The 23,799-nt window shown below is 28.4% G+C and overlaps 1 protein-coding gene across 1 annotated transcript; it reads left to right on the top strand.

The window, feature by feature from the left end:
- The first annotated feature begins 4,008 nt into the window (after positions 1-4,008).
- On the top strand, positions 4,009-7,719 carry LOC123212900 (receptor protein kinase TMK1-like). The gene is made up of 2 exons (XM_044632136.1): positions 4,009-6,410; positions 7,160-7,719. Exons 1-2 carry the CDS (start codon positions 4,184-4,186, stop codon positions 7,555-7,557), a joined length of 2,625 nt encoding a protein of 874 aa, XP_044488071.1. The 5' UTR covers positions 4,009-4,183; the 3' UTR covers positions 7,558-7,719.
- Positions 7,720-23,799: the final 16,080 nt, after the last annotated feature.

Below are 23,799 nucleotides of genomic sequence, written 5' to 3'. Positions count from 1 at the left end.
AATTAGAATAAAGTTAACCCGATAATAAAATTAAAGCTGACTAATTCCCACCCAAGGTTTGATAAACCAACAATTTTCACTATCTAAATTTGAAAATACCATGATCCCATCCATTAATTGTTAGTTTTAATTGTTAAAGTGCATTTATGTTATTTTACCTCAATATTATAATAAAGGTGTAATTAATTATCATTTTGTTTTCAAGTTTTAAAATATTATAATAATACCCATGTCAAACTGTCGAATAATTTTGGTGTAAATGCCATTTTTTAAAACTTATAAGAGATAAATAAACATTTCTTTTATCTTATTTAGAAAAATATTATATTTGTCCTCGCATATTTTAAAAATATTTATAGCTTTAATAGTTTGAAATATGACATATACATTCCTAAATTTGTTGTCAATTTTTTAGGATGTCATTGTTATCTTTGAAACTATCAAAGAGCACATTAAATTTTAATTTTTTTCAATATACTTTGAACTTTTTAATTTCCAAAAACCTTTGAAAAGTTTTTATTAACATCCCTAACATTCTAAAAAATTTTACTTAATTTAGTCATTCCTAATTTAAGTATAACCTCATTTAGGTTAACGTATAATAAGAAGATAATTGCAAAAGCAAATAATATTATTGACGTAATAAATATTGTTATTAAAGTGATAAATAATATTACTGAAAGTATAAATGAGTTGAATTAAAATTTCAATTTGTTCAAATCAAATGTGAATTCAGACTCAAATTAACTTAACTTGAATCTACCCACGATACATGTACGATAAGTGACAAATTATTGTATTTCAATAAATTTGAAAAAATATCGTTATGTCATAATACTATCTTAAACAATAAAACTATATATATAGTTTTGAATACATAAAATTTGTGTATCTAATTGTTTACTTAAAACTGTGTACATATAAAATTTCTTTTTTTTTAAATCTCAATAAAATTATTTATACCTAGTTTAAGTATACAAATAAATTTATACTTAAGGGGCGTTTGGTTGGATAATGTTTTATTATCAAAATTGAAATATTAATTTGAAGATAGATTATTTAGAAGATTACTATATATAAATAATTATTATATTTGATAAAATTTAGATTATATAAATAATTATAATATTTAATTGGAGGTAATAAAATAATACTAAGATATAATTTTACTTAAATATCTTTAAGTATAATTATTTTAAAATATATTTTATATTGCTTGTTATATTGATTAAAAGTGAGAGTATTTTAATTTTAAAAAATTAATAACTATGAGTAAAATTATAATAAAATCAAGATTATATTAGTAACTTTTAATATGTAAGATGTATTATCTATTACATCACTATTATTACTAATAGAATATTACTATAATATTTCATTACTGATAATCTAAATAAGGTAATATAAGTAATAAGAGAGCATTTGGTTGAGATCTTATAAAAATTATTTTGATAATCTATCTTTTATTTCTTATGTTACATTATTTGATTTATAAATAATAAAATATTTCAGTAATATTATATTATTAATTATAATGTGACAGATAATATAAGAGGATAATCTGATTATCACTTATACCTTAGGTATTAAAAAATTATCAAGTAATCTTAATTTTATTATAACTTATCTTTATTTATTAATTTTTTTAGGATAAAAATAATCGCATTTTCAATTAATATAACAAATAATATAAAAAATATTTTAAAATAATTTTACCCAAAAGCATTTAAGTAAAATAATATATTAGTATTATATTATTACCTCTAACCAAATGCAATAATTATTTATACCTATCCCTTTTTTTCAAACTTTAGCAAATATAGTAATAATTTATACATAGTAATTTTCAAGGGAATCTTTTAATTTTAGTAATAAAATATTTTTTAAACTAAATATCTCCTAAAACAAATATTATCACACCGAAAACTCTATAATCAATTAATGTGTCATTAATTGACCGATAACTTTAATTTAAAGATAAAATAATATTTAATCACATTATCACAAATAATTTTACTTCTTAAATTGTTGCATAATTTCAAAATTGTTGAGATATCATTACTCACGTAGAATATCCTCTACAGTAAATGAAAAATCCAATTCAAAATTTAATTTAACGTTAAATCCAATCCAATCGGCAAGAAGGGTAACTAAATCATATATTTCCCAAATCTACACATCATAATCATATATATTCTATATCATCCCAAATATTCTATGAATTTTAATTATTATTTTATTCTTCGAAAAGAAACAATATCAACAAATTTATAGGAGGAATGATATGGTCCATTTAAAGAGAAACAAAACTGATGTATACGTTTATGCATAAAAATTGATAACAATGAGAGGACGGGATTAAAAAAAAAAATTGAGACGATGGGAATGGGCCCGTATGGGACACAAAATTACCCAACTTGCATTTCCAAAAATTGAACAAAATTTCATATGACATGGTTTTTGCCACAAGATAATAAGTATTTTATGGTATAATATAATAAATATAAAAAATAATATATATTTTAAAGTTTATTAAATTATTATAATATAATAAATGTATAATACAATACGATACATATTATCAATATAGATATATACACCTTCGTAGAGAAATAATAATGCAATAAAGATGTAATAAAAAATTTTAAAATATCAAGAATATTTATGATATTTTTTAATATGACGACATGATAATTAAAATTTATTATTATTATTTTAGCATTGTTAATTGTTTATAATATCTGAGTGTTATAATGAAGAAAAAACTAGTTATGAAAATTTTAAAGCGAAAGAGGATGAATACAATGTTTTATGTCTAGACTGGATGTTGACTTGATCAAAATGTTAGTTTGACTAATCGTCAACGGGTAATATTAGTAACATAATTAAAGTTTTACATTCGTATTGAACGGAATGAATACGATTCAAAGATATATTAGCTGTCATACAAACAAACTTATTTGAGTCTAACCACGAACATTTTCATATTCATTTAATATTAAGTTTTTCAATTGCAAAATTTTATTATTGATGTCAACAAACCCAATGATCCATCCAGGCCGCAAAACATGGGATGAATGTAGGTGCTTCTCCACCCAACGTGAAAAAAAAAAAAAAATTTGAAGGGATAAAAAGGGCTGAATGACTATGTCCCACCTGGACTGTAATTAAACTTTTTCCTATCTATTAAGTTTAAAAATTTTATTGTCCCTCTCATTTGTCAAAGTTTCATGTTACTTTTAATAATTATTGGATATTTTGTTAGTTGGTAGTTAATCAAACACGTAGTGATACTTTCATGAGGCAATGATAATGGTAGTGGAGGCATGACACAAGAGGCATACGACGATGGTGTGCACAAATACAAAATGTCTGCATAGCATGTGATGTAAGACATAGTCTCGCAAAAAGAAGTGCTCTAAAGGTGCGAAAGCTAAAAGAGACATAAACAATAACATGAGAAAATAAAGATGAGTGGTGATAAGGTACATATAATGGTGATGGATGAAAATCATTAAAAAAATATAAAGAAGATAACCTGATAAGATAAATTAAAAATGGTGGTGAATAATATCAATACTCTAAACAAAAGGACAACAATGATATTTAAAATAATCTATACTCGAGGAAAAAATATTTGCATATATTTGATAAAAGCTTCATAAATTTATTTGAAAACAAATTTATTTAGCGTCAATAAAAATGGAGGACATTTTTGTCTATTCGCTAACTTCATTGCAAAATAAACAAATTTTATTACTAACAAATTTAACAAAGAGGTGGAAAATAGACTTTTTGAACTCAGGAATGGAAATTTGTTTCATCAAGGAATGGAAGTTTCGGTGGAATATAGTAGTTCGCCGAGAAAATAAGATTATTGCACCATGGAAAGTAGACTTCCATGTGCGGATGTGCCTGCAATCACGGTAATTTCAATTTCAATTTTCTCCAAACATGAAATCCCACGCCACCATCTTTCCAACATTGTTGCACCATTATTCTCCCCTATCTCCGCCGCTCCTCCTCACCACCAGCGTCAACACCACTACCAACAACACTTCAAACAAACAATAGAATTTCGCTTAAACACCTTATCTGCTATGACTGTTTAACCTATTTTTTCTAGTAAAGTTTCCGCCTTTTCATATTTTCCTTCACTTTCTCTTCTGTTTTCTCAACAAAAATGAACAAACCCTATCTGGGTTTTTCTTTTTCTTTGCTTTCCCTTTTCCTCCTCTCGTTAACTTGTTCAGTTTATTCTCAGTCTAGTCCAGATGCTGCAGCCATGCAAGCTCTCAAAACCAGCCTAGGCGACCCGGCAAGCTTGGGCTGGACCGACCCGGACCCGTGTAATTGGAAGCAGGTTGCCTGTTCGAATGGGCGCATCACCCGGATCCAAATCGGGTCGCAGGGCCTGACCGGAACTCTCCCATCGGACCTCAGCAACTTAACATCTCTGACTATATTGGAGGTGATGAATAATCAACTGAGTGGGTCCATCCCAAGTCTTGCTGGGTTGAGTTCTCTTCAAAGAGTGCTTTTTGATAACAACAGTTTTTCATATATTCCTCCGGATTTCTTTACTGGGTTAACTTCTTTGCAAAATATATACCTTGATTATATTCCCTTTCAGTCTTGGGAGATTCCTGCGAGTTTAACAAATGCAACGACTTTGCAGACATTTTCTGCAAACGGGGCTAATATTTCAGGGACTATTCCTGAGTTTCTTGGGGGATCTGTATTTCCAGGATTAATTAATTTGCATTTGGCTTTCAACAATCTCCATGGGCAACTTCCGGAGAGTTTTGCTGGGTCAGCAATTCAGACACTTTGGTTGAAAGGCCAAAACGGTGACACTAAGCTCAATGGCTCAGTATCTATTCTACAAAACATGACTTCTTTGACCCAGGTTTGGCTTCAAGGCAACCAATTTACCGGTCCTTTGCCAGATTTATCAGGGCTTACTGGCTTGAATGACTTTAGCTTGAGAGATAATCAGTTGACTGGTATTGTTCCTTCATCTTTGGTTAATCTTCCTGGACTTAAGAAGGTCAATTTGTCTAATAATTTGCTTCAGGGTCCGACTCCAAAGTTTGATATTAGTGTGGATATCAGACCTGGGTCTAATACTTTTTGTTTAGATGCTCCTGGTGTTCCTTGTGCTAGTCTAGTTAATATTTTGTTATCAATTGCCGAATCTGTGGGTTACCCAGTGGTGTTTGCACAGAGTTGGAAAGGAAACAATCCTTGTGCTTCCTCTCAGTCATGGAAGGGGATTACGTGTGATGGTAGTGGAAACATCACTGCTGTTAATTTCCAAAATTTGGGGCTTGTGGGCACAATTTCTTCAAAATTTTCTGAGCTTACATCTTTGAGACAATTGATACTGTCTGGTAATTCACTCACTGGTACTATACCTACCGAGCTTACAACTTTGTCTAAACTTGAGAAGATAGATGTGTCAAATAATCGTATTTATGGTCAAGTGCCAAAGTTTGGACAGAATGTGGTTGTTAACACTGCTGGGAACCCTGATATTGGAAAAAATAGCAGTAGCTCCGCACCTTCTGGAGCACCATCAGGGGGTTCATCTGGAACTCCTGGTACTCCAAGTGGAGTAAACAGTTCGTCAGGTAGTGGGAATAAGAATACCGGAATAATTGTTGGTTCTGTGATTGGTGCTGTTTGTGTTGCCTTTATTATAGGATTGGGTGTCTGTTTGTATACCAGGAAACGATATCATTCCAGTAGTGTCAATGTAGGTGGGACTGACAGCCATCGTTTCACGAGTAGTGGGCCTAGTGACATTCGTGTGGTTGAGGCTGGAAATATGGTTATCTCAATCCAAGTTTTGAGAAATGTGACTAACAACTTCAGTGAGGAAAATATATTGGGAAGAGGTGGTTTTGGGACAGTGTATAAAGGGGAATTACATGAAGGGACGAAGATAGCAGTGAAGAGGATGGGGTCTGGAATTGTGAGTGAGAAGGGTTTGGCAGAGTTTAAGTCTGAGATTGCGGTTCTTACCAAAGTTAGACATCGCCATTTGGTGGCACTTCTTGGCTATTGCTTAGATGGAAATGAGAAGCTCCTTGTTTATGAGTACATGCCACAGGGGACCCTTAGTAGGCATCTGTTCAACTGGAAGGAAGGGGAATTGAAACCGCTTGAATGGACTAGAAGGTTGACCATTGCCTTGGATGTCGCTAGAGGTGTTGAGTATCTTCATGGTTTAGCACAGCAAAGTTTTATTCACAGAGATCTAAAACCATCCAACATCCTTCTTGGAGATGATATGCGGGCAAAACTTGCAGATTTTGGATTGGTTCGTCTTGCTCCAGAGAACGGAAAACAATCAATTGAGACAAGAGTTGCTGGAACTTTTGGATATCTTGCTCCAGAGTATGCAGGTAACTAAAATCAGATTAAATCTTAGTGTTAAGATGTCATGCCTGATTATATTTTTATTTTGTACATGTGCATGCAATGCAAATGTTTAGATTTTGGTAGTTAAGGTAAACAAAGGTAACTTGATATCTTCATATTTTTCATTCCTAGCAATTGCCGATACATCAAACTGGAGCATGTATCACTGAATAATATTTAGAACATTTTCTAACAGGACTGATACATGTAAAGATTATGGAATCGAATTAATCTTGCCCATTTCCCACCTTTTTATTCGCTAAATATTTTATTTTCTGTAGGCATTTTTCTGGGGCATAGGATTGTAGAAGTGAGTCTGTTTCATTATTTTCAATATATTTAAAAAAGTTGATGGATTATGTACAATTGAGTGGTCTTTTTCTAAAGTGACAATTATTTCCTGACTCATTGTATGAAAATGACCTGTGAAATCAAGATAGCACATTACAAGAGAGGGTGTCATATTAGTTGCAAGGATAAATCATTTGCCACTATGATGGTAATTGCACGCCAACTAGGGAGACAATCTGTTTCATCAGAGTGCCTTTCCTGCACTTTTAACTGTTATAATGATTTATAATCTTTGCATTTTCATCAATGCTTAATTCTGAACTTTAAGTTTTAGTTTTCAGTAGTTCAGATTACAATGGTTATTGTTGCATTCATTTGTATTGGTTTCTGCTTAATGTATTTTTGTGATCCGAATGCTGAAAGTGTACTTATGACTTGGCAGCGACTGGACGTGTAACTACCAAGGTTGATGTATTCAGCTTTGGAGTAATTTTAATGCAGTTAATTTCTGGTAGAAAGGCCCTTGATGAAACTCAGTCTGAGGATAGTGTGCATCTTCCAACATGGTTCTGGAGAATGCATGTTAACAAGGACACATTCAGAAATGCTATTGACCAATCGATTGAGCTGGATGAGGAAACCCTAGCCAGCGTAAGCACTGTGGCCGAGTTGGCTTGCCACTGCTATGCGAGGGAGGCCTACCAGAGGCCTGATATGGGTCATGTTGTAAATGTGCTTTCATCTCTGGCTGAACTGTGGAAACCGGCGGAACTGATCATACCTTTTAACTCTTTCTCTGAATCTAATTTTGTACATCAACCTAGATATTGTTCTATATGATTTGAGAATTAAGACTTCAAGATCAAGGTAAACCGGCCTTGATGACGATATGTCGATGTCAAGAAATGTAGTATGAAACTCAAACACGCAATTTTGAAAGGATGCTTTGTATACGTAGTAGAAATTATATTTTCTAAAAAATAAAAAAATTATGTATTACCATGGTATCATGTAAAAATGGATTGAAACTTGAAGATAGAATAAAATTTTTAAGAAATGTAAGTTGTATTAACATGTGAAAATAAGAAACCCTAAAAAAATAGAGGCTTGTTATAAAATTTATACCCTAATTTAATAAAATGTTATTTTATATTTTAAAATAATTCCTTTTTTTCTTTTTTTTTTTTCTGTCTTGGGCATTCATTATATCTAGACATGTTAAAGGGGTTAGGTCAGTTTATAACACGACTCAAACTTTTTTTTTTTGACATAGTTTGTAAGGTCTAAATAAAAAAAATTGTAGATCATATCAAAGGTCTTAAAATAAGGTTTATAAGTTAGTTTGACACGACTCAAAGGACTATGAATCATATCACAGGGTTTCTTATGCTTGCTTGCTAGCATACAAAACTAGCTAATTGGGTGCTAAGTACAATACGACTCATAAATTTGACGGATTGTGTCAGATTTAATTTGACATAACTCAGTACAACTCATTGTTATGTCTGCCCATATCATTATTTAGGAGTTGTAAAATAAGTATATTTAGCCCGTTAATAACACAATTTGCTCATTATATCCAATGGAATTCCCCTTTCTAAAATTATCATTTACATGCTAATACTCTAGCAAGAATCATAAGCAATCAATAGATACATAATTTGCGTGTGAAAGTGCGTATGATTTCTAGCTACTAGTTATCTTTATTGCTTATAAATGACGGATGGTACCATGTTTGCATTTATGCATTCTTTGAATTAGAGGCGTAAGTGGGCCGGCCGGGCCAGCTCCAGGTTGGGTAGAAAGCCTTTTCGAGCTAGGCCAGCCTTCAAATTACGTAAGCATCACGGCTCAGCCATTATATACAAAGGGTTGGGTTTTTGACGGGCCGGAACGTTTATATATTAATTTTTAAAAAATTAAATAAATATTTAAATTTATTAATATAAATTTGTATTCAAATTAATATAACCAATGATTGCAAACGGTAAGTCAATCCCCCTAAATTATATTTTATTTATATTTTTAAACTATGTTAAATTATTTTGTATTATCAATTATTCTATCCAATTAAACGAAACTCTTTATTTTATCAATGGTGTTGTAATAGTCGTGTTTTCTCTAATTATATTTTCTTGATTTATCTGATATTTAAACTGAGATAACTATTTTTTATACGTTCAACTACTAAGAATAATTGAATAAATAGCATGAGTGGTCGTCTGACAGTGTTTGTTGTATTTTTCTATGCTTGCTACTGTCATTATTTTGTATCTATTAACAACATAGTTTTTATTTTATTTTTATAATTTTGTTAATTATTATTTTTTAAAAATATTTTTACAATGAAAATACTTAATATATTCTAAACAAAAAAGATATTTAAACAATTGAGACGACTTCATTTTTATAGAATCAATTGATCAAGAATGGGTGCAGTGTAAACACTGTAATGAAGCCCATGTAATACATGGTCTCTATTACAGTGTTTATAGTGCACCCATTCTTGATCAAGTGAGTTTACAAAAGTTAAGTCATCTCAATCGTTTGTACATTTTTTTATGTTAAGAGTAAATTAAGTTTTTTTCATTATGATAATATTTAAAAAAATTAACAAAATTATAAGAACAAAAAAAAATATTATTAATAAACAATAAGAGAATGGTGGTAGTCACAAGTATAGCAAAAATTATAAGTGATATTGTCTGAAGACCAAACACTCAAATTAGTTGGTTCTTCTTACTTGCAAAACATATAAAATATAATTATCTCGACTCAAGTATAGTGTAAGCCTCAAAGACGTAATTACAAAAAGCAAGTTTATCATAGTGACATCGATAAATTAAAAAATTCCTTTTAACTAGATATGATAATTAGTAATTTAAAATGATTGTACGTTATTTGAAAATATAAACAAAATGTGATTTGGAGGGTTGTTTTAAAATTTACGATCCTCCATTGTATTAATTTAGAATAAATTTTATATTAATAAATTTAAATATTTATTTTTAAAAAAAATTTAAACCAAAGATAAAAAAAATTAATACAAAAATTTAAAGAATAAAATATAGAGAGAAATTGAAATTGAAATATTAAAATTGAATAAAGAAAATGTTTGAATGTAAAAATTTAACCCTATTTTACATGGTAAAAGTAAACTCTTTTAAAATTATGATTTCCATGCTAATATTCTTGCAAGAAACATTCCAAGTTTGCGTGTGAAATTGAGTATGATTTCGAGCTACCACTGTTCTTTATTTTAAAAAGACATATTAAATACACTCATAATTATTGTTTATTTTTAATATTTTATTATTATTTAAAAAATATATACTATTTACAATATATAATACGATTTTTTTTTTATATATGATTTAATTATCATGAATATAAATACACTCATAATTTTAATAAAAGAAATTATTAAAAGACTATCCCAAATTATAAGCATATTTTTAAAAATTTTCAAAAATTTCAGAAAAATAAACTCATTAATAAATATGAAAACAGATGAAATTTTTATCCCAAATTTAACTCTAATTTAAAAAAAAAAAAAAAGAAAATTGATAGAAGATTGTAAATGTCATTTTCCTTTTAAAATGTTTGAAATCTAAGAAAAAACTATTAACTTTAACTAGTAGAATTATTGGATCGTATCAAGAAACGTATAACTTTAGCTATTGAAATAGTATATTTGCGGGTGCGATTCAATTCATTTATGTATGAAAATGTGAAATATGATCACAAGATCACTTTAGAAGCAATTTAGCACCATCACACATTTTGGGTGTTTAATTTAGCCTAAATTACGTTTGAAAATATACGATTTTGACAATCAAAGTCATCAGGTTTGACTAGGTTACTAATTAACTCTTTTAAGAGAAAATAAAATAATTTTTTAAAGCGAGATAGTTACAAGTAAGACAATAATCTCTCTTATGGATATTATACCCAAGCTTCTTTTTTTGGTTAACGGTGATAGGTTTCGTTGCAAATTTGTTATTTAAGAATTTTATGGGTAGGACCAATGATTTCCCCTAATCTTGAGTGGAAAACAGTTATTTACTCTAATTAATTTAATAAAATAATTGTAATAGCATATTAGGGTTAGTTCGGTTCAATTCAAATTTGTTTAGTTTAATTTCAAATCGAATTTAAGTTAAAAGATTCAATTTGATTTGTTTTCAAATAGAGCTAATAGGTGTTCGATATAGTTTAGTTCAAATTCAATTCAAATCTATAGTTTGGATTGGTGGCTAAAGTTCGACTATAATATATAACTCAAACCAAATCAAATCATTTTAATTTAAATTGAACTCAAATTATTCTTAATTTTAGTTTGAAAAACTCATATCAGACTCAAATTGGATTATTTTTATTCGAATTGAACTCAAATTATAGAGTGTTTGAATTCAATTCGGTTCACATTTATGGCTAGTTCTGTTTATGGAACTTGAAATACAATACAAACTAAGATATAATAAAATGAATGCATCATTTATCTTAACATAGCCAATTAATTGATTATGAAATTTGTACCGATCCAAACATGACGTTATTATTATTAAAGGGGGCAACGGGAAAGATGAAATTGAAATGAATGTGACGTTGAGTTAAATTCCCTCGACTCCATAATTTAAAGGCAAAAAGATTATTCCCGCCCAAGGTTTGGCATTTTTGAAAGCTCTCACACAAAAATACCTACCTTTTTTTTTATTTTTAATTCTCTATTATAGTTTAAGATAAAACTATCTAACAAAAAATTAAAAAATATTACTCATTTGTTAGGTAATTTAAAAAATTAACAATTTTTCTTATTTAAAGTTTGAAAAATTATTATTTCTCTTATATAAGGTTTTTTTCTCTTCTTTAATCACATTCGTTTCGATCGATAGTCAACTATTTTCATCCATATCTTTATTTTAGTTACTCAGAAGATATCATCGACGGCTAAAGAAACAAACAAAGAAGCATTTCCGTCTGACAAGGAGACTTTTTCATCTATCTAGACAATGCTTAGATGAATTTATTGTTGTTCATCCAAGCATCAATTATCTCTCAAAATTTATGTCATATATTTGTAATTTATCTCCTCTCTCACCATATCCATCTGATTATTTAATGGGTCAGGATATATTCATATATCTTCATGACTACTGGTATAGAGCACATAATGTAAGATATGGTAAATGTTATAGTGTATAAAAAATTAGTACAATATTGACGAACAATCTTACAATATGATATGAATGAGTTAGTTTTGATCGTTTAAAATCTTTTTTAAAAGGTAATAATTGTGTGAGAGGTATATATATAATCTTACAATATGATATGAATTTCAAGAATGTTTATAATATTTGTTAAGATAATAACATTGTGGTCATTAAAAAGTTTATTCATAAATATTAATCTTATTATTTGAAAAATGTATCCAACCATACAAAAAAAAATATTTTAAATATGGGACATCACAAAAAAATTAATGTAACATTTTAAATATTACATTAATTGGATAAATTTTTTTTTGGGACAAATTTCAATAATCACTTGACTTATAATTATTTTATGAAAGTACCAATAATAATTATAAATAAATTAAACTAAAATATAATGCCAAATAAATGAAATAATAATTGTAATATTCTGGAATTTTCCAGCTGGTTGTCATTTAAACTAGTTTGAATTTTTTTCTCAACTTCCACTTAATCACAAAACTCTTGAATCTATTCCTCTAAACTAAATTTTAGCATATTCTTCTCAAAATATTTTCTACAATTTAATTGATTATAATTTAAAAAAATAAAATGCTTGGTCTATATTTCAATAACTCTATAAGCTTTTGATATGGCATCAACCGAATCGAACTGATCTCCGAGTCACCATCAAACCAATTCAATTGATTGGGTGGATTCAGGTTTTAAAATTCCTATAAACATCACAAGCATTATATATTATATTTATTTTTTGAGGATAATAATATTTAAAGGCATTAATCTATCACTATTTCTATTTAAATGACTAACTTTATTTTTTATTTTAGTTGAGAAGGTTGAATTTTCAAATTTTTCTATCTAAACTTTAAAATTTTTTTGTAAAAAGAAGCAAACTTTCAATTTTTTTAATTAAAAGTACCAAACAAATACAATTAGATTGTTTTATTTTGTTTTGGAAGAAAAAAATATATATAGTTCAATCACTTTAACAAAAAAAATTATGCACAATACTATACGTACTTATTTAAAAATTATGAGTCTTTAAAAAGTAATTAAATAAAATGTTTCAGAAGGACAAATTCAAAACTACTATTTGTACGACATCGCATCCCTGAAGGATTGTAAGTTGAATATGTGGATATGATAATAAATCTATTAAATTTGTGAAGAAATTTGAAAGATAAATTTAAATATTAAATTCAATAATACTCTCAATGACTCTATTATTTAGTACAACTCTGTTATATTCAGAATCTTTTCTCAACTAAGGTTATGTGGAAGAGAAAATGTTCTCCACTTTTTATTTTTATAATATGCTCTTGTTATAACAATATTGAGAAAAAAAATTTGAATTAATATTTTCTCATTAATGAAAAATCATTAAACTCACCCCACAAACGTTGCATTGTTCTTTGAAGTAAATGCAACTACCAAAAATAGTTATCATAGGTGTGAGTAAGGTCATGAATGAAATAATTTTGACTCAAAGATGGTTATAATAGAAAATCTCAATCATACCATCAGAAATGGACTAAGATTGAAGCGAAAATAATAATAATAAAGAGTAAACAACAAAATAATAAGTATGGTTGTAAATGTCATTGGTTGTTTACCCGTAGTATACAAAAACATTGGTTAGATCTATATTAAACATTCATATAATAGAATCAAATTTGTTAATGATTTATATTTTGTTAATCTAATAAATCTTAATGTTTCAGGACTTCTTTCAAAAATAAATATATAGGTCACTTGACTAGTGACATAAATGCCAAATATTTTTATAATGAGAATCCATCATATATCATTATTTTAGAATTATGAACATTATTTTGTGTTTTATTATTATGTTTTCCTCCTTTTTACTATTTTGTATACATTATGACTAACGCAATTTTCAAATGAAATGACATGGACTCCAAAATTGAAGTTTTAACTTCAAAAGCTAATGATAAAGACATGTTTGATGGATAGTGTAACAACGCATACAATTTTCAAGGAAAATAAATTTTTCTTAATTTTAGTAGTAATTGACGCTAAAGTAAACACTATATCAAAATTAATAAATCTGATTAAAGGCTTCAGAAGAGCCATAATTTTGTTGAAAAAGAGGACAAAATTAAACATCAATAATGCATTATATTCAAATAGATCCAGAAAAAATCTATTGCGTTTTAAAAATATAAGAAATAATGGGTATCACATTGAAACCATAAGTGAAAATGGTGCAGAATTCATCTGTATAACTGGTAATACTTCTGGAAGATGCTTATACTAGAAAATTTATTCGCTTTGTATTATACAAAACTAAAGGCATTTGAATTGTATTATATAATCATAAAGGCAATTGAAACTTTGTAGTATCGAACCAAAAGTTCTCTAATCCAAAACTATTTATGTTTTGATATAACTATTTAGGTTACCTAGGATCTACAATAATGCATAAGATTATTGAAAATTTTTATAGACATGCAGTAAAGAATCACAAGATTTTATTGTCCAGTGAAAATTTTGTCATCATCTGTTCATAAGATAAATTAGTAATCAGACCATCTCCCTCCAAAATTTAAGTTAAATTCTCATCATTCCTACAAAGAATTTAAGAGGATATATGTAGACTCATTTATCCATCGAGTAGGTCATTTCATTATTTCATGCTCTTAATTGATGCCTCTATAATTGTTTGGTCTCTCGACCCAAAAAAGGAGTCATTCCATCCTAAAGAAAAAGATGAAAAAATACTCGATCTTGAGTACCATATTTTAATGTCATCAGAGCTTTATTATATTTGACTCAATGCATTAGATCGAATATATCTTTCACAATCAATTTATTGACCTGATTTAGCTCTGCACCAACCCGTCAGCACTAGAATGAAATAAAAAATATACTCTGTTACCTATGCAAAATTAGATATTTGCGATTATTCTATTATGTCAAATCCCCTAAAAATCTTAGTTTGGTTAGATATGAAAATATCAGTTATCTTTCTAACCCTTATAAGACCCGTTCACAGATGAGATATATTTTTATTTATAATGATATAACAATATCATGACATTCCATCAAACAAACTTTGGTTGTAACATCTTCAAATCATTTGGAGATTCTAACTCTCTATAAAGCGAACCGAGAACGCATATGGTTATAGTTTGTCATTCATCATATCTGGAATACATGTAATTTTTCTTCTATAACAGATACTCTTTCCATATTATATGAAAACAATGTAACATATATTATCCAAATTAGAAGAGAATACATTAAAGAAAATAGAACCAAACGTATCTCACTGAAGTCATTTTACACTCATGAGTTTCAGCAGAGCTAAAAGATTGATGTTAAACAAATATAATCTAGTGAGAATCTCACAAATTTGTTCACCAAGACATTATCGACATCAATATTTGAAAAGTCAGTGCATAATATCGGTAAGCGGTAGCTCAACAGACAACCAAATTAATCTCACTACAATCAGAGGGACCATTCATCAAAATAAACACTTATTAAGGGGAGCAAATTGTTTAAGTTCATCACATATTGAATAAAATGTGTACTGTATTTTTTTTTCATTAGATTTTATCTCACTGGGTTTTTCTAATAAAGTTTTTAATGAGATAGTTTAAATACGTCCAACTCTTTTTTATAAGACATTAAATAATTATATTTCTTTGCCGTGATTTTTATCCTACTAGGTTTTTCCTCAACAAAGTTAATATAATTATTTGTAAGTGATAGAAATCTAATGAGAAGTATTATACACAAGGTGGCTTTCCACCACAAGAACACATTGACATGCGTAAGTCTCTATATATGAGTTTGAGTGTAAACACATTTAATGTAATATGGAGTGAGTAAAATATTCGGGCTCATAAGCGGTCGCTAAGCTTATAAATAACCCTTTTCTATTTATATTTTAATGATCCAGAAAAAGAATCTATATATATATATTTCTCAGTTTTCTCTCAATTATCTTCTCTTAATTTCTTCCATTACATTATATGTCTCTCAACTCTTCTTCTTCAGATTATAATATAATGAATATAATTTATGATTGCAATTGTAAAATGGAAATTTAGAGTTTTAAGACACCTGAAGAGAAGAATGGAAGCTGAGTATATTAATGAAGAAATTGAAAGCCGAAGAAAGAAAAGTAAAGAGAAATATTCCTCTTAACTTCTGCATCACTGTACAATGGAAAGGGGTGGGTTCAAATAGCCAAATCTCACCACTCTCCAACCAATGAAATTATTTCACCTTCCAAAGTTATAATAAATGCAACAATAAAAGCTTTGCCATTTTATTATTCAATTCACGTTCAAGTAGCCACCCATAATTTATTGTTTTTACATTGGGTGGAAACCCATCTGATTCGTAACTCTCTCTTTCCCTATCATTTATGTATAATTATATTAATTTTATTAAAAAAAATTTAATATGAAAAAAATTAAAATAAAAAACGTAATTATTTAACATCTAATTCTACTTTATTAAACATTAAATAATTATATTATTTAATTTTAATTTTATTAATTTTTTTGACAAAATTAATATGATTATATATTAGTGGTAAAAATCTAACAGAAAATGTTACATAAAATGGTTTATATTAGTGGTGATTATATATTAATGTGAATGTGAATGGAAAGATAAAATGACAAAACTTTTAATGTTGCATTTATTATAACTTGGAAGGTAGAATAATTTTATTGGTTGGAGACTGGTTAGATTTGGCTATATAAACACTCCGCTTTCCATTGAATAGTGATGAAGAAGTTAAAAGGAATATTTTCTTCGCTTCTCTTTTTCTAGTTTTCAGTTTTTTTCTTTAATATACCCAACTTCCGTTTCTTCTCTTCAGTTATCTTAAAACTCTAAGTGGCCGTTTGATTCCAATTTTTAAAGATTACTTTAGTAATTTATATTTTATTCTTTTATTTGATTTATCAATAATAAAATATTACAGTAATCTTCTATTACCAATACTGACGTGACAGACAATATATGTGGTAATCTGATTATTACCTTCACTTTAGTTATTTAAAGATTACTAAGGTAATTTTGTTTTTATTATAATTATATTATAATTTATTAATTTTTTAAGAAAAAAATAAATTTATTTTTAATTAATATAACAAATAATATAAAAAATATTTAAAAATAATTATGTTCAAGGGCATTTAAGTAAAATAATTTATTAGTAATATTTTATTACCTTTAACTAAACATAATAATTATTTATACCTATCAAATTTATCAAACATAGAATCATTTATACCCAGTAATCTTTTAAATAATCTATCTTCAAGATAATCTTTCTATTTTGGTAATAAAACATTACTCAAACCAAACGCCTCCTAAATTTCCATCGTACAATTGCAATCATAAATTATATTCATTATATTATATCAGAAAAGAAAATGGAAAAATGTCACTTTGTTTTTGGCATGATATTATAGGCAAAAAGACTTTGTTTTCACCTAAGGTATAGTGAAATCTTAATATCTCATTCTTTAACTTTTAAAAACTCAAACATCTATCTATAAACTAATTTTTGTTAAAATTTTTAGTCAGTATTAAAGATAAAATTATTATTTAACAATAATATTTAAAACAAGAAAAGTTTACATCATTTTACTTCCTTAATTTAGAAAACTAACAATTCCCCCTCAAAATTAAGTTTTGAAAAAAGACATTTTTCACTTATTTAGTGTTTCAAATTTCACTGGTGATTTTTTGACAAACTACAACCTATCTCTCTCCCTCCTGATGATGTCTCTCCTTTCGACTTTTTTTCTCCAATTGATGACATCTAAATTTGATGGAATCAATATGAAATCCAAACAAAAAGTCGAAATTGTTTGTCTGAATCTTTATTGTCCAGATGAATCAACTTTGTCTGGATGACAATGATACATCTGGACATGTCATCGTCATCTAGATGAAGTCAATTCATCTTTGACAATGAAGGTCTAAACGAAGAGGATTCCATCAAATTCAGACATCATCGATCGGAGGGAGAGAGACTGCTCGTCATTTGTTGAAAAATCACCGACAAAATTTAAAACCCTAGATAAGGGAGAAAATATCATTTTTCATAACTTAATTTTGGGGGTAAATTATTAGTTTTCCAAACCAATTGGGTAAAATTATATAAAATTTTATTTTTTAAATACTATTATTAAATAAAAATTCTTTCCTTATTTCTAACTGAAAATTTTAATAGAAATTGACTTATGAGTAAGTGTTTGAGTTTTTAAAAGCTGAAAGGTGAGACTTTGGGACTTTACTATACATTGGGCAGGAACAAGTCTTTTGGCTGATATTAAAAGGCAAATAATTTTTTCTTAGCTTTAAGGGCTAGCATGAGTAACACAAATTATTGTATTTTAATAAATCTAAAAAAAAAAAGTTATATCATATATTTTAAATAATAATAATTAATTCAATTTAGGATTAAGAAAATCTAATACGATTTTATTTTGAATCGAGTTATAATTTGGGGTCTTCGACCTAAAACCTAAATTAATACTACACAAATATAATCTAATGGCACGAAGTGTCAGATTTAAATAAATTTTTTAAGAAATGTTAATTGCATTGACATGTGAAAATAAAAAACCCTAAAAAAATAGAGACAAGTTATAATATTTATATACTAATTTATTAAAATGTTTTAGTTTATATTTTAAAATAACTTCCTTCCTTTCTATTTTGTCATTTTGTTTTGACCATCTTTCATATTTAGATATGAAAGGGGTTTGGGCCAATCAATAACACAATTTAGACTTCCTTTTCAATGTGGTTTGTAGGGCTTTAAGATAAGGCCTGTAAGTTGATCCGATATGATTTAATACAAAATTATAATATTTAAAAAATAATTAAAATATACAAATTATGGATCGACATGCTAAGAGTAGATGAAAGCACATCTCCAAGGATCTTCTTGGACCATTTCATGTGCCTTCCAATGCTTGTTTGCCAGCCCACAGGGCCTATTAATTAGGGTCTAAGACAACTATAAATACAATGTGTCATGTTAGATTTGACTTGATATAATCTAATACGACCTATTGTTGTGTTTAGAATGTTCTGATCTAGTTTTTAAGAAAAGGGATTATACTTCATAAGATTTTAAATTAGCAATACGTGAAATCTACGCTTAGTCCATTAATAACGTAATTCGCTCATTATGACTAATTGATTTTCTTTTTTCGGTAACCTAAAGTTTGAAAGCAAAGTCTTGGCCTTTCAAAACATTGACGTGAAAGAGTCAAAATTTACAGCTCACTGAAAACACTTTATGATTTACATGCTAAATATATTGAAATCACTTTAAAATTTACATGCTAAAATTCTAGCAAGAATCATTGTATGTTAGTCAATCAAGCAATCAATAGATGCATAATTTGCGTATGAAAGTGACTATGATTTCCAGCTACTGCTGATCTTTTTTGTTTATTTATGACGGTTGATGCCGCGTTTACGTTTATGCATTCTCTAAATTATCAAACACCGTAATATAAATATAAATATATTTAGTATCTTTTTAATAATATGATATATATCATTAATATAAATTAATATATAATTTTTAAAAATAATGTTATGATATCGGTATATAAAAGGCCTTTAGAAGTTTTTGAAATACTTATAATATTATTTTATGTTTGATATTATATATGATTTGACTATCATAAATATAAATATACGCATAATTTTAAAAAAATTGTAAAAATAACTTTTAACCTATTCAAAGACTATCTTAGAAGGATTTTAATAAATTAAATTATAAGGGGGCCTTTAAAATTTTGTAAAATGCTTTTGGAAAAATAAACTCATTAATAAATGGATAAAACTATGTATATATAAAATTATACATAAAAATTATATATAAATACTATTAGTCATAAATATGAACTGAGGTGAAATTTTGGGTACCTCGTGAACTTTGCAATTTTGGAAAATGGAGAAAACGCGTTGAGCATTGGAAAGGTTTCCACAAATACAAATTGTAGCTTTTAACTTTCGCCGTGATTGAAATAAGTTCTAAAAATAATAGATTTTTAGCATGGCAAAAAGACTAATTACCACCCAAGGTGTAGTCCATCTCTTCTTATCTATTAAATTTTAAAAATTTAAAAAATTATTTATTATTTAAGTTTTATTAAATTTTATTGTTAGTTTGAAAAATAAAAATATCATTTAATAAGTTTTTTAATAAAAATTTATCATTTTTTCTATTGTAATTTTAAAAATTAACAATTCCTCGTTTCTTAGTTTTAAAAGGTCATTCTCTCCCCCCTCTCCTCCCCACTCCCCCCAAAAAAAAAATCTAGGGGTACTCAAGTTTTGAATTTTTTTTTTACCTTTTAATCTCATATTTTTTAAGTTTAAAAACTAATTTTTCTTCCCTAAGTCAACGATTGCAAACTCTCACATTTTTCCCATTTACAACCCCCCTAGTCTTCTAGAAGATTTTAGTTTCACCCCTCTTCAGCTTTCAGTTTCTAGATCGCCTCCAATGTCTTTCTCCCTTTGTCCTTGGCATACTCCTCTGTGGAGACCGAGCCGCCGTCAGCCTATCCTTTATCTCAAACGATTTCTCTCCAGTCCAGTGCATTTTTGACACGACATTTCCCCTTCCATTCATTGTCGTGCATATCTTCCTCTCTTGGGTTTCATCCCCCTCTCCTCCGTGATTGAGCACCCTTGGTCTATTTTTGTTGTCAATGCTAGCCTTCCTCCCTACTATGTTACGTTGATGTGAATCCGACCAAAATTGAGTGAGATCTCTAGCTTAATTTATATTAAATTTTACGTGTTTGGAAACCACCAAGGAGAGATAGGGTGCTAATCGTAAGGTTGATGATGTGCTGAAATAAATTGTTAAGAAGAATGGTTGTTGGAAACAAAGAATACATTTTGTGATGATGTAACTGTAACACCCCTATTGAGATGTATACTCCTACACAGAGAATACACCTGAAGAGACATGTCAATTAAAACTTTCATGCATAAATATTTAAACTAAACATACAACAATATTAAATATTATCCCACAACCCTAAAAATGCATTTATTAATTTACAAACCAAAATAACAAGTCTAAACACCAAATTGTAAAATCCAATGTGTGTAATAACTAAATACAACTCAAAATAAATAAAAAAAAAGTACAATAATGGAAAATTACAAGCTGACCCACTAGTTCACTCACTACTACCCCATTACTCTAAAACTCTATCTACACAATCACATAAATAGAACATGTGAGTAAAATACACTCAGTAAGTAGGTAATCTATAGAACACAATACATATTCCCATATCTATACTCTGTGAAATTTATGTGTCCTCAATATTCTATTTGTGGTCTTATGGATATTTAGATTATCTCAACACACAGTGCCTTTTTCTAAGTTGTGGTGTCATCCTCGATGACTAGGGGATGTATGTTGAGGTCCTAGACGTTTGGTGAAAGTAGATGAATGGTAGGCGGTGCTGAATGCTAATCTGGTAGGTGGTACTGAATGATTATCTAATACCTAGGGATTTCTTCAAACTCTGTCAAAATGTCGAAACAAACCTCATATCCCTATCCGATACGATCGTCTTGGGTGCCTTATAAAGCCTCACAATCTCTCTAACATAAGCTTGACTCAACTGATCGATATTCGTCCTATCCTTGACAGGGATGAAATATGCTGATTCTATCAATTTATCCACAATTACCTATAAAGAATTATATTCACCTTTGACTCTTGGTAAACCAGCCACAAAATCCGTTGAGATGTGCACTCATTTTCACTCAGTAATACTCAAAGGTTGTAACAAACCTTATGGTCTTTGATGTTCAATTTTAACTTGCTGACACATTAGACACTTAGAGACAAAATTTGTCACATTTTTTTTTCATACCAACCTATCAAAGTGATTTCCTTAAATCTTGGTGTAGTTTTACACTCTTAAGGTAGACATTGTAAAAGGAACTATAAGCCTCAACAAGAATCTTATCTCTTAACTCAACAATATTGGGATGTAACACATTTCACAACCAAAACATTTATATATAATACATATATACTGGTTCTTCATTGACATTCGTTCAACCTTAAGCATATTTGATTCGTCATTACTCAACCCATTCACACAAATTTCCAGAATCTCAATGCAAATAAACATAAAATAGAACATCAACAAAATTGATTGCCTACTTACCTCTCCTTCAATTATGCTAATCAATCCTTCACGTGGCCTTTGATTAATCTCCTACGATTTCTTCTTGTGTCTAAGGCTTCCAAAGAACTCAAAAATATCCCAACTCTTTGATTTCCAAAGAAAATGACAAAAGAATAATGAGCTAAACGCATCTAGATTCCTTTTTATTTTCACTTCAGATAGTAATACATAGACATGTGTTAAAGACACATGACTATGCATGTCATTGTGCAAATAAAGCCACATTCTAAAATCCTATTTAAACACATCCTTATCCTGAATTCAAATATGCTAATGATGCATAGACATGCATTCCCCATGCACAAGCATGCATATCCTCTAGACTTAACCAAAAATAAGGCAACAAATGGGAAAAAGACGATTTTACCTTTTTTCACCACACAAATAGGTGTGTGGCCTCCCCACATTGTTGTGTGTCAACAATTTCATACATATTTAATTACTCAAACATAAATAGACATATACAAAGCTAAAAAATGAAAATATCTTTGGACATATATGTGGGTGATACAATAACTGCAATGTTGTGAACTTCAAAGGGGAGCATTTGTTAATCCTAAAATATGGAAACCCTAAATGTAGGGGAAAAAGTAACTTTTTAAAACTAAAGTTGAAGGGAATTGATAGTTTTCAAAACTAAGGTAACAAAAGTGGATAATTTTTTTTTTTGTAATAAAATTATTAAATAATGTTTTTACCTTTTACACTGATAACAAAATTTAGCAAAGTAGCAAAGGTTGAATGATATATGGATATTTAAGTTTTCAAAGTTGACTAAATGTTAGGTGGGAATAAGTCTTTTGGCCTTTTAAAATCCATTTTTCCACTTCGGGATCAAATCCCGATAATGGTTAATTTGCAATACTACAATTTACAATTTTTTTAAAATTATTGAACTCTAAATCTTAAAACTTAAAATTAATTAAATTCGCTATCCACCTAAGGTTTGGAGAAACCTAATTTCACCTTTTAATTCTTAAACTACAAATTCTTACCCAAAATTTAGCTTTGTTTGAAAAAGGTTGATAAAATATCGTAAATGACATTTTCCTTTCAAAATGTTCGAAAACTAAGAAAAAATTTATTAACTAGTAGAATTGTTGGATCGCATCGAGAAAGGTGAAACTTTAACTATTGGAGTAGTACATTTGTAGGTGTTATTCAATTCAAATCATAGATGAAAATGTGCAATATAATCACTAGATCACTCTAGAGGGTGATTTAGCAAGATTGCACAATTTGAGTGTTTAAATTAGCCTAAATCATGTTTGCAAAGGTATTATTCTAACAACCAAAATAATTAGATTTGACTAGATCACTAATTAACCCTTTTGAGAGATAATAAAATAATTTACAGTAGTGAAACAATTACAAGTAAAACGATATTTTATCTTGTGGATATTATATCAAACTTTTTTTTGTTAATAGTGTTAGGTTCTATTTGGAAATTTGTTGCTTTGGAATTTTAGGTGTAGGACGATGATTTCCCCAAGCTTGTGTGGGAAACAGTTATTTACTCTAATTAATTTGATAAAAATATGTATAATTAATATTATAATAACATATTAGGGTTAGTTCGCTTTAATTTAAATTTATTGAGTATAAGTTCAAATCGAGTTTAAGTTAGA

This window comes from Mangifera indica, chromosome 4 (assembly GCF_011075055.1).
Source record: "Mangifera indica cultivar Alphonso chromosome 4, CATAS_Mindica_2.1, whole genome shotgun sequence".
In the NCBI taxonomy this organism is placed as follows: domain Eukaryota; kingdom Viridiplantae; phylum Streptophyta; class Magnoliopsida; order Sapindales; family Anacardiaceae; genus Mangifera; species Mangifera indica.
This window is presented reverse-complemented; position numbering and strand designations above follow the sequence as displayed.